This window comes from Aotus nancymaae, unplaced genomic scaffold, assembly GCF_030222135.1.
Source record: "Aotus nancymaae isolate 86718 unplaced genomic scaffold, 86718_ANA_hifiasm-v0.15.2.pri h1tg000025l, whole genome shotgun sequence".
NCBI lineage: Eukaryota > Metazoa > Chordata > Mammalia > Primates > Aotidae > Aotus > Aotus nancymaae.
The window spans coordinates 25108038-25121162 of NW_026988438.1; the positions used below are offsets into that span (position 1 = coordinate 25108038).

The 13125-nt window shown below is 34.7% G+C and overlaps 1 protein-coding gene across 1 annotated transcript in view; it reads right to left on the bottom strand.

Annotated features, from left to right (window-relative positions):
* SEPTIN7 (septin 7) overlaps nt 1-13125 on the bottom strand; it is a 110713-nt gene that overhangs the window by 28695 nt on the left and 68893 nt on the right. Inside the window, exons 4-6 of the mRNA XM_064380456.1 lie at nt 8795-8895; nt 7811-7945; nt 1236-1353 (exon numbers count right to left, since the gene is read on the bottom strand). Of these exons, the coding sequence (XP_064236526.1) occupies nt 1236-1353; nt 7811-7945; nt 8795-8895 (354 nt within the window). The remainder of the gene's footprint in view (nt 1-1235; nt 1354-7810; nt 7946-8794; nt 8896-13125) is intronic.

Genomic DNA, 13125 nt, shown 5'->3' on the forward strand with positions numbered 1-13125 from the left:
CTAGATACAGGAAAAACGATGTACTGAAACATCCTGAAAACTTATATGAATTTAGCACAACTTCAAAGAAAATCTTAACAGGCTTTTTATAACAGGTTTCAAGGTATTCTGAAATTCAATTTGAAAAAGGTGAAAAAACAAAACATTTTCTTACAAACAGGACTATATGGACAATAGAGTTAATTATAATCTGTTTTTAAGTATTATACAAAGTTGCTGTGGTTTAAACAATATACCACTGGCTGACAGTAAAGACTACTGGAATAGAAAAAGGGTCCAGAATTGACCCTACATTTCATAAAATGTCATATATAACTAACCAAACACAATTAAATTAGAAATATGTGTGACTGTGTAACAATATTATTGAGACAACTAGACATGAGTCTAGAAAAACAGTTTAGAGGTCTCTCAGCTAGTTCAGTCATACAGCATGAGACTCAGGGTCATCGGTTTGAAAAATAACTTAAACTATAAATATCCCATAAAGTACACTGAAAACAAAATTAGGATATAAGCAGCAAAAGAGGAAATAGAAAAAATATTGTGAAAATGAGAGAGAACTAAATACCCAGAGTAAAAAGAACTCATATCAAAAAATATGGGCAATACCAAGTACTACCGGTCAAAAAGACAAACAACTTGAACAGACGTTCACAAAAAGGGAAAAAGAAAAAACTTTGTTTTTAAAATGTTCAGCCTTTCTGGAAAATAAAAGGAAAAGATAAAAGGAAAAGAAATGACTAGGTACCACTTCATTCCAAAAAAGTTTTCAAAATAAAAAAAAAACAATGCTGGCAAAGTCATAGTGAAACAGATGTACACTTTATAAAACGAAATTTGTTTTATCAGGAAAGCATCATGACGAAGTAGGGAGTGGGGAGTTAAAGACCCATAAAAACAATCAGAGCCTTTGAAAGAATAATCCTCTTCCTGGGAATTCATTCTAAGAACATAATTTCAAAGAGTATGGGGAGAAACTGTGTGGGAGTGTTAGTAAATAACACTTAAAACAGCCATATTTTAAACACTGGCAAAGGATAAGGATACTATGATAATGGGTAAGAGCTCTAAGGGAAAAACTAAGGCAGAAGATTCAAGAGTTATTTTTAATACAGTATAAATGACAATACAGTAAAAAAGAGGAATGGATTGCAACACATTATACTAAAAATAGTAAAAACTGCAAATTATGAGAAGGGTATAAGCAACCTGCATTAACACATCCTGCTCACCTGTTTTTTAAACTGTTGGCATTCCTCTGGTGTGAGTGTGTCTGCTTTGGCAATAAGTGGGATGATATTCACTTTTTCATGCAAACGCTTCATAAACTCAATATCCAGTGGTTTAAGTCTGAAATACACAGTATTTAATATCACTGAATTGATCAGTTTGGGAGAACAGATTCATCACATCCCCAATACTAAATTAAATACAACGTAACTACTTTACTTACTTATCAGAAACACTCAGAAGATGTATTGGGCCAGCAAAAGTTAGGTAGAACAGGACTTCAAGAAGCACTGGAGTGACTAAGGCTTTGACTCCTGCCCTTGAACCCTGGTCACAGGATTTTGGCTCTAAAGAGGAATTGGAAAAACCAGAGAGGCTCCTAATAGAATTTCCTAGAATTATCTCTATATTTATTACTCAAAGTTTTAAAATTTTATTTATTTATTAATTTTTTTAAGACAGGGTCTCAGTCTGTTGCCCCAGCTGGAGTGCAGTGGTGTAATCTCAGCTCACTGCAGCCCACCTCCTAGGCTCAGGAGATTTTCCCACCTTAACCTCCTGAGTAGCTGGGACTATAGGTACACACCACCATGCCTGCCTAATTGTTGTATTTTTTGTAGATAGCCAGGTTACCCAGTCTGGAGAATTTTTTAAAAATGAAAAAATGGTAGTCCTCCTTCAACTCCACATTCAGTTCTTGCTACCAACTCTCTTTCTCCAACAAGATGCTCACAAGAGAATCTTCTTCAACATCCCTTTTATTCGTTACAATCTGGCTGCTGCCTCCAGTTTGCCTCTATACTTACTTTCAAGAAGGTGACTAAATACTTCCACCGTAATACTTACCATTACTTATTTTCTCACAAGCTCTTCTTCCTTAAGATATTTTTCAAGATTCCCTTAGTAAGCTAGTCCCTTAAGAGGTACATTCTTTAGAATTCCCTACCAGGCCTTCTCTTCTTACTCTACATTCAGTACAATTCTCATGACTACAATAGACTTCAATTATTTTCAGTTGGTCAAGTGATTCCCAAATATTGATACACAGCCCAGATCTCACTGCTAAGTTCCAGATTTGTGTTTACCCAGTGGATATGTTACCCAGGTGCTCCATGGGCGCATTTAAATCAAAAGCTCATCTGAACTCCCATTTTCCCTCTTCTATGCTTCCTATCTCAGTGAATGGCACTACAATCTACCCAATTACTCAACTGAAACCTAGGATTCCTCCCCTCTCTAGTCCTCTTTCCATATATATTTATGTATGTGTGTAGATGTGTATATGTATGTATATCTCCATTTCCCTTACTTTAGGCCACCAACACCTTTGGAATGAATAACTATAATACAAACCATCCATACTGAAGTCAGAGTGGTCTTTCTAAATCCAAATCTTACTGAGTCATACCATGAACAAAAATTTTATTGAAGACCAGATTCCTTAACTAGTATGGCCTACAAGACTTGTGAAGACATAGATTCTCCAGCTGACCTCATCTCTTAGCATTCCTGGCCTTTCTTTTGCCTCCTACTTCCAATGTGCCATTTTGAACTTCTTACAATTCCTTGAAAGCACCATACTTTGACATGTGGCCACAGGCTACTTACTACCTTGGCTGGAACACCCTCCATTCTCATCTTCCTTTTCTCCTTGGCCTGGCTAATTCCTATTCATCCTTTAGGGCACTGGCTCACAATCCAATTTCCACTGGGAATCAATTCTTCTCTAACCTAAGACTAGGCATATTTCGATGTGGTCACACTTAATGTGCTATACAGTAACTGCCTGCCTGCACACAGATGGTTCCTCACTATCTATGGTTCCACTTAACAATTTTTCAACTTTTTGATGGCGTGCAAGCAATACACATTGAATAGAAACTGTACAACTATTCTGTTTTTCACTTTCAGTACAGTAATTAATAAATTAAATAAGATATGCAACACATTATTACAAAATAGGCTTTTATTAGATGATTTTATTTTAAATAGATGATTTAAATCTATTTAAATAGATTTTAAATAGATGATATTATTTGTCCAACTGTAGGCTAAGCTATGATGTTTAGTAGGCAAGGTGTATTAAACGTAATCTTCAACTTAGGATGGGTTTATGTAACCCTGTCCCAAGTGTAACCCTGTCCTCTATTTGTTTCTCACATCTTCTCACTGAAATACACTCTACAGCGAGAGCCTTATCTCATTCATCTGTATCCTCAGCACTAGCATGGTATCTAGCACTTGAGAAGGTACCCAAATACTTGTCAACAAAAAAAAAAGGTAAGCTGCTGTGATTTTCCTTATGCTGTTTGGTAATTCTAAATGAAAACCAAAGTCCTCAAATCTAGACTATACTGTGGAGTAAAATTTAATGTTTTACAAGAAAAATGAAGACACCAGAAATATTTTGCAAAGGACTACCATTCTAAAGTGGTATTCCTGAACTTTTATAAAAACATGAGAAAAATGAAATAAAGGTCTCATTCTGTAATTAATTTTATTGACTAATAAATGAATTGACATTTAAAGAGAAACAACATATGAAAATTGGGGGATTAGGACCCTGAGACTAATAAGATAGTCCTTTTTACTAACAAAGATTACTGTATATACCTCACTGTGGTGGTAAAGCTGACATGCAGAAAGACAGAGATGGTGAGGGGGAGAAAGCAAACATGGAGAATTAAGATAACTGCCTCCTATTCTAATTCTCCTTGTCTTAAATCCCTTGAAATTTGACACTGGCATTCAGAGAACAGGGAGTACAATGAAAAAGAGACTTTGGATGGAATAACAGTGTTTATATTATCTGTAAACTGTGTTCTTGCCTCACTAGTGTTAACTGAAAGAACCTATCCATTTTTATTTATTTACTTTTTTGATAGGGTCTTGCTGTGTCGCCCATGCTGCAGTGCAGTGGTGTAGTTATAGCTCACCATAGCCTCCAGTCCTTCCACTTCAACTCCAGAGTAGCCAGGACTACAGGAGTGCACCCCCATGCCCAACTAATTTTCTTTTTTTTTTTTTTTGAGAGGGAGTTTCGCTCTTGTTGCCCAGTCTGGCGTGCAGTGGCACAATGTTGGCTCACTGCAACCTCCGCCTCCTGGGTTCAAGCGATTCTCCTGTCGCAGCCTCCAGAGTAGCTGGGATTACAGGCGCGTGCCACCAACACCCAGCTAATTTTTGTATTTTTAGTAGAGATGGGGTTTCACCATGTTGGCCAGGCTAGTTTCGAACTCCTGACCTCAGGTGATCCACCCACCTCGGCCTCCCGAAGTGCTAGGATTACAGGCGTGAGCCACTGCACCCGGCCCCAGCTAATTTTTTTATTTTTTGTAAAGACACGGTCTCACTATGTTGCCTAGTCTGTGGCCTCAAGCAATCCTCCTGCTTCGGTGCCCAAAACATTGGGATTACACATGTAAGCCACTGCATCTGGCCTGAACCTATCTATCTTTGAAAATTAATTTAAGTTTTGCTTCTTTTCATTAATCATTATATAAAGCACTAAATATAAATGCCATGAAATATTCAATCTCAGAGTTCTAAATTGTTACAGTTTTTCAATTTATACTCGTGACAAATTTAAACTGCTATTGCCTTATTAAGCTGTTATGTCAGATACAAGCTTGCTTATTCATCCAGTGACAAAAAAGCAGAGTTTGGTTAATCTAAAATTTTAATAAATCTTAAGGGCATTTAATATAAAGTATTAAAATCCAAATAAGATTGTATATTTAAACACAAAAGAATACTTGCTGAGTATTTATTATAATATCCCAACTTTTAAAAAGAAAGATATTTAAAAATAAACATGACAAAAAAGAAAAAAATAATAAACATGACAAGGAAATTGAGGAAGTCAACTTCTTAAATATGACCAAAACGGTCACAGAACATTTAAGTCAGTTTAAAAATTAAACTTTAGAAAAAAAGGTAGACCTTGCAAAAGTTCCATTAAATTTCAGAAGCCTACAAAATGTCAGCAACAGAAAACATTTAGTTCACATGTATATTACATTCTGGTTGAATTTTTTCCACTGTCCATTTAGTTTTATATTGGGTGGTCTTTTCGTCAACAAATTACTTTTTAAACCTTGTTTTTAAGCAACAGAAAATCCTTTATCGTTTCTAGAAGGTAAACCCATACTAGAGAGACTAACCTCTAAGTCTACAAACTATAAACAAACAACTACAGGGCAAATAAATTTTTGTATGTGTGTATGTATGTATGTATGTATTTCTAAGGGAAAAAAAATCCTAAAACTCACTGGATGACACCAATTTCTCTAAAAGTGGTAATCAATACTAGAAGGATAATTCATGTTCCAAGTCAGTTTTTAATTTTAATAACAATTACAAAATAATGAACAATGCACATGAAGCAATAATAGCTAAAATCATAAATTAGCCATGTATGCAGTTCATACTTGAAAGAGGGAGGTAGGAGGCACTGAAAAGTACACTGTTGGACCAATTTATAATTACTCTAAAAATAAGAGGCCTCTAAAAAGGAAACCTAGGGACTACCCAGAGAAGATGGAAAGACTCTGATTCATTTATTAGACTGCATGAAATTTTAGTCTATAGTGAGTAGGGTATCTGGAACTCTATACATAAAATTCAGTGTCATATTCTTTCACTTAATCCACAATATTACATACCAATGGGCAAAACTTTGGTCCATTTCTAAAAGTAGTTAAGCTGAGAAATTGTTCAAAGGTACATTTTAATATGTAAGAAATAGCAATTTTAAACATCTTACCCCTTCAGACAAATAAGAAATGGCACAAAGCCATTACACATCATTTGAATAATATAAAATTCTTTTTCTTTTAAAAAAAAACCTCTTGGCCAGGCATGGTGGCTCACGCCTGTAATCCCAGCATTTTGGGAGGCAGTGGTGGGCAGTTTACCTGAGGTTGGGAGTTCAAGACCAGCCTGCCCGAAGTGGAGAAACCCCGTCTCTATTAAACATACAAAATTAGGTGGGCACGGTGGCACATGCCTGTAATCCCAGCTACTTGGGAGGCTGAGGCAGGAGAATTGCTTGAACCCATGAAGGGGAAGTTGCGGAGAGCCAAGATGGTGCCATTGCACTCCAGCCTGGGCAACAAAAGTAAAACTCTGACACACACACAAAAAAACCCTCTCATTTCCCATGCAATTTTAAGAAAAATTTTCCCCAAGGGGATGGGAGGAATGTGATTTCATGAGAATTACTAAACTTGGAGAGGATCCAGAAGATCTAAAATAATAAAATTGGATAAGCTGACAGATTTTATTGACTTAACTTAGATTAAGATTTTACTCTGCTGGCTTTCAGGAGAAGGCCCTAACAAGTTAATGATTTAAAAATATAAATTCAAGAAGCTACACAAATACTCATAAATGGTTATACAGTGTGTTGTATTTTTAAGATTACTTTTTTTGATCCTTTTAAGTCAAAGAGTCAGTTTAGTGATTTGAATATGTAAACTTCTGAGAACACTGTAGAATAATATTAGACATAAAAGAAGAAACATTTTTACCCCACTCCAATCTGACAGTGCAAAAATATAAATATATAATTAAGGCTCCCTTCTATATCTAGAGTAATAATGAGCACTGGCCTACCTATAAAGAGGAAGAGAGAAGGGAGAAGAGAGAGAGAGAGAGCAAGAGACAGAGACAGACAGAGAGAGAGACAGACAGACAGAGAGAGAGAGAGCGAGAGAGAGAGACCAAAAACAGAAGAGAAAGGTATACTTGAAAGAATTGGTTTACACTACTGTAATGTGAGTGTCAGATGTCTTAATGCTATTTAGCCTGATGCTACTACAGTTCTTTTGGGGGAGAGATGGTAGAGTTACAATCATCAAGTGGCTAAATTATGTATGCTGAGTTACTTACCCAAAGGAAAAGATTGAGGAAGAATAATCAGAAAAATCTGCAGTTGTCAATGACACATATATGTACTCAAAATGACAGGGAAGTACAAAGAACACTAGTACAGGCTAACTATAACCAACAGAACAGTCAAAACAAATTAATGTCTAGAGTCTTAGGTCTTAAGTCCTAATAAACAAAGGGTTAGTACTGACAATATGATACCTAAACAGCACGTCTATTATAGCTAAGGTGAACAGAAGCCAAATAGATTTACTGTAGAAAGAAATGGCACAAGGGAACACTGGCATGCAAGTGTTTTGATAACCATCTCTTATGAGACTTACAATAAATAGCATCTTTGGATTTATTTTGAATATGTCTAACTGGTATGGCTGCTTTTTTTAATTTGGTAAGTTTAATTAGTGGGAAAGTGGTCAATTTGCCACACTGAGACCTCAAACCATGGTGGCAACAACTGTTTATTTCCATGAAGCAGGGAAAATCCTTACGAATGAAAAACTAAGGAGTAAAATCACTGTTAGATTATATAGGACTTAAAAAGGCTTTTCAACTCAGACACTTCTACATAAAATTTGATACTTAATAGGCATATGTACTTCACCAACTGAAAGATTACTAAAATATACACACAAAGGTAACAGTAAGCAACAACAAAAAAAAGAATCAGAAGTATCAAGGTACTGACCCATGTCCTGAAGGAGCAATGAAGTATAAACAACACTGCACCCTATTATCAGGCATCTGGCGTCTGTTCACTCGAGATTCTGCATTTAGGTAGTCCTCAAATTTACTATCAATGTAGTCGATAACAGGCTGCCAGCTATAGAATGCAAATAAACAAAACAATTAACTTGCAATTTTACATATAAATGAACTGATGACTATTAAAGGACAATAATCAATATTTTCAAATAGGCAAAACTTACCAGTGGAAGATATGTCAAGTTATTCTAAAGATTCAAAAATATAAATTATGTTGAATAAATCTTTAGTCATTATTTCAAAAATTTCCAAATGAAAGAAAATAAATTATTGTCAAAACACAGCTAAATTATTAGCATATTATTTCCACTGCTAAGTATACTAACAATACTTCATAATATGAAAATGATTATGTTCCATTTTAAATTTCAAATGAGAGATTAAATAAAAACTTCATGACGAACTTAGGAGTACTAAGAGTTGACAGAAAATTACCTCAAAAACAATGTGAATTCAAACAAAAATAAAAGTATTATTTAGAAAATATTTAAATAATTGCTTCAGACTAAAATTTCATAGTTGTTTACTTAGGACTTACAGAAAAACTGACGGTCTAAAAATCAGGTTTAAGTTAGGATTGAGATAGAATTTATACAAACGGATAAAATTAAAGTGAACAGTTTTAAATATCTTACAATAAATGAGAATTCTATCTAGCTATGTTATTTTAGAATGTCTTTAAAAAATTTTATGATAGGTATTATCTCCATTTTATAGAAAAGTAAATGGGTTCAAAGAAGTTAAACAGCTTTGTCAAATAAATGGCAAAGTTGGTATACAAACACAAGTCATGTTACTCGAAGTTTGGTGTTGCTAAGATGAGAAGTTTTAAAATGTTAAGAAGAAAAAGTTTAACCACCCCAGTATCTCAAATGCACTGGAAAGGGTGAGGACAAACCCTTCTTACCAATTACTATTATCCACTGCATCTCCAAATCCTGGGGTATCAACTATTGTGAGCAGCAACTGAACACCACCTTCTTTGATTAAAACTTTGGATTGTTCCACCTGTAAGAGTAATCGGTGCAGATGTTAATATCATACATTACACCAGTGATTTCCTACAAGGGGTGATGGTAGGGACGTCTAAGTTTATCAAAACCAATTGGGAAACTGTTAGCAAATTAAATCTACCTACTCCCATATTTTCTTTAGAATCAATTATTGTGGCCATTGGAAGTCCTGATTATTTGAAAGAAAAGCATATATACAAATAGTGTGCCAATCTCTTGGCAAATTCATACTAAGTTTATGACTCAGACTTGGTATAAAGACAGAGGAATTGATAAAATATTGATCACCATTAAAGACATGTAATACTTAATATAACTTAAAAGTGCATCTAATAATACAAATAAGCAGCTTGAGTGATTCACAGAGTTCAAATGTAATTAATCAGACAAGAACATCTAATTTACCATTTATAGTAAATGTCTTCCTGGAATATTCTCTATCAAGTTTGGCCCAAACGACTTACTCAAATGAACTTACTAACATTCCTGAATCTTTCTCAGCATGGATGTAATTACCCTTGCGTTTATATTATGGCTAGGATCCAATCCTCTTCTCAAATGTGATACTCCACATTCTGGACAATGTAATCAGCAAAAGTCCAGACAGTTAAAAAAAAAGTGTATTCTGATATGGTGAAACCTTACCAACCAACTACTGGACATAATGATAACAACAGTTCCTGGCACAAGTTAAGATATTCTGTAACCTCAAGTTCTGTATGAGAAGATGTATTATCATTCATCCTGGACATAATGTTGCTATTAAATGCAAAGTATCAGTTTTCAGGAGCCCAAGATAAAGCAAACATGGATTCAAATAAAAAGGGGAATAATTCCTCCAGAAAATGATAGGCTTTCTCTTGATATCCATTTATATCAAGTCCTTATTAAGGCTAGAGGCTCCAAGAATGTGGTAAGATAATTTACAAGACAAAAATTTGGGACACTTTTAGAGACAGCCTATTTCCTTTTGGCCTGTTTTACATATGCTAACTGATGCATGAAGAGAGTACATGTACAGACTAACACTGCTGAGCAAGAAAAGTCTGTATCCACACTAACCAATAACACTTTTTGAGATGATGGAATTGCTGTGTAGCCACCACATTGTCCAATATGGTGGCTACCTGCCCATGTGGCTACTTAGTCCTTGAAATCTGACTAGTACAAATGATGAGCTGAATATTTAATTTTATTTAATCTGAATTAACTTAAATAGCCACACGTGGCTAATGACTACTGAATACAGAGCACAGGCCTATACCAATCAAGAGTTTTCTGTTAAAAGAATTTTATTATCACTAACAAAACTTATTAAAAGTGAAAAAAATTGCCTGAGATGTGGACATACATGACTTATCTTTTAGAGAAAATGAGATGCCAAAGTCTTATCTTTTAAATTAACGTTCTTCAAACTGCTTTGATCCTGATACAAACTATCAGTGAAAATTTTGCATATCCAAAATGTATTTACCCACCAAATATATACTATTGGCAATATGAATATTAAGTATTAATATGTATTATCATTTCTCTGTAGATTAAAAAAGTTAACATCAATAAATAAGAGTTGTAATATTTTCTGATCATTCTGAGTATCAATGATGGATGCACATCATTTAGGAGATCACTGTTATAAACCACACAACTAACATGTCTATTATCAGGTTACCTTAATAACACGAGGAAAGCAACTCAAGAGAAAACAATTGGATTCATCAGTGTAAGAGAATGAGAACCAAAGGAAAAAAAAATTTTTTTTTTTTTTTAGTTAGGATCTCACTCTGTTCCCCAGGCTGGAGTGCATGGCAGATCCTAGCTTACTGCAGCTTCAAACTCCTGGGTTCGAGCAATCATCCCATTTCAGCCTCCCAAAGTGCTGGGCCAAAAAAAAATTTTTAATGATATCATCTCATCTGGTTTAGGAAGTTTACATTTTCTTTATCTGGTGATCTTCTAATCAAAGGACAACCCAGTCAAATCTAACATCTTAATATCTTGAATTCACCTCCATCTCCTTTATAAAGACAAATCATTTATTCATGGTAACTGTGGCTGAAGCAGAAATATCCAAAGTAATCATACCACTCCTTTACCTACTTACTCTTTTAAATAACATAATACTGTATACTACAGAGTGATATAATAATATAATTAATCTACATGAATCATCTCCCAATTTTACTTCAAACTATTTCTGATTCCTTTATTACTAAACAAAGCCTTCAGTAATATGCTATATACCAATTACACATTTTAACTTAACAGCTTAAATTTTAAGATATTTCCCTGTTAAAAAAAAAAATCAGTTCAATAACTTAATTACTTATTGATTTGCTAAGAGAAATGAAGATTTGTATTTTATACATTTTAAGGAATTATTTATAAAGCTTCTTTTCTTCTCTGGCCTACGGAATTCTGTGTATCCATACATGGTCAAATACAAAGAAGTCAGAGACATATGGAAAAGATCCAGAAAACATAACTGTAAACTAGTGCCATTCACAGGATTCAACTGTATCCTATCATCTGGTTTTGCAAGTATCCTCATGGGATCCATGGAAAACAAATTAGTTCAAGTCCAAGAATTTCAAACTTTTCTTAACAAATCTACTCCAAATGGCCACTTTCCCATGCACTTTCCTTAAGCAGGTCACATCAATATATTTTATGGCATCACTCAGGGTTCTCTAAGATTAGATGCAACATTTAATACCAAAAGAATGAATCAAGGGCATTTTCAACTGTTTTTCCCTGAAAAATAAATAAAACTAAAGCTATCGTCTATGTATCATCTATGTATAATTAATCTATCAAGACCTCTTTTGGCATCTGAGATTCCAGAAATCCAAGATACTCATTTTCTAATACTGAGTGTACACAATATACAAGAGTTCCAGTATACTGAAAAAAAAGGCAATGTTTATTATACAGTTTCATGTACACTAACCTTCTCTAACTTAATGTCTACATGCCATTTATTAAGGTAAATGTTATTTAATTAAGAACATAACATTTTGAAAAGAGGGTTAAAATTTTCTGTCAAGACCTGACCATTACCTACACATTCTAAAGAGGTGGCATTATAGCCAAAACTGAAAAGATTTGAATGGCCTGAGACACTCCACTTAACTCAAACACAATAACTATCTATTTTACTTATTTATTGGCTCAAAGGACAAATATCATCTTAGATGTTTCATCATGTTTCACAAGAAAAAGAGGAAGTGACCAATAGTAGGGTAGTTATGCTTAAAGAATAATCTCATCAAGACCCAAAACTACTTTATTGAGAAGAAAGTTGATCCAAAGACTCTAATTCGGCCTTCTACTCTGAACCATTCCACCCCTCATATCCCTGTCTCCTTACACAGATACGTCAAATCCCTTGCCCCTCTTATTTTCTATTAGCAACTTCCTTCCCAAAACCTTTCTTTCTTTCCCTTTCCAACTCAAATCCCATTCTGGATTAACCCATCTTTCTGTTCTCATGCCATAAAATTCATGACCTCTAATATTCCTCTTATGTGCTCCTTAGCCTCCGCTCCCATTTCCTAGTAGGGTCTCCCCAAGCCCTCTATTTTATCGTGTCTGTCACAATGCTCAGGGAAGTACCTCACATCTCCACTTCAAGATGACAGCATTCCCTTCCATGGTACAGTGTGTGTGAAATATATCTTTTTCCTAACACTAGTTTCTCAATCTGTGCTGGGGAACTGATTAATTCCCATTTTAGACTCATCTTGACCACCTTTTACACTATTTCCCCTCTATCTTCAACCTCTCATTTCTTAGAGAATGAGTCACCACAGGATATAACCATTCTCAGGTCTCTTAGAAATCATCAAACCACTCTCTGAGTCCTCTATACTCACTCCTAGGTATTCCTTCTCATCCCTTTCTTAATAGCCATCACTCATCTACACTGACTCACTTACCACTCACTTCTAAACCCACTGCCATCTTGCTACCACTTCATTAAAATTTACCTTGCCAAGGTTACCTCTACAGCACCTTACAGAAGCATCTTTCTTACTAAATCATAATTGTTTGTCCATATTTTTCCCACAATTGTGAGATTTTGAGAACTTTGTGTTTTGTAGCCCCAAAACTTAGTATAAGACGAGCATGAAAATAAGTTATGTGAATGGCTCAAAAACTATCAAAACTGGACCAATTATCAATAGGAGAGTTTACTCCTTTTTCAAGGAGTCTATCAAGTATG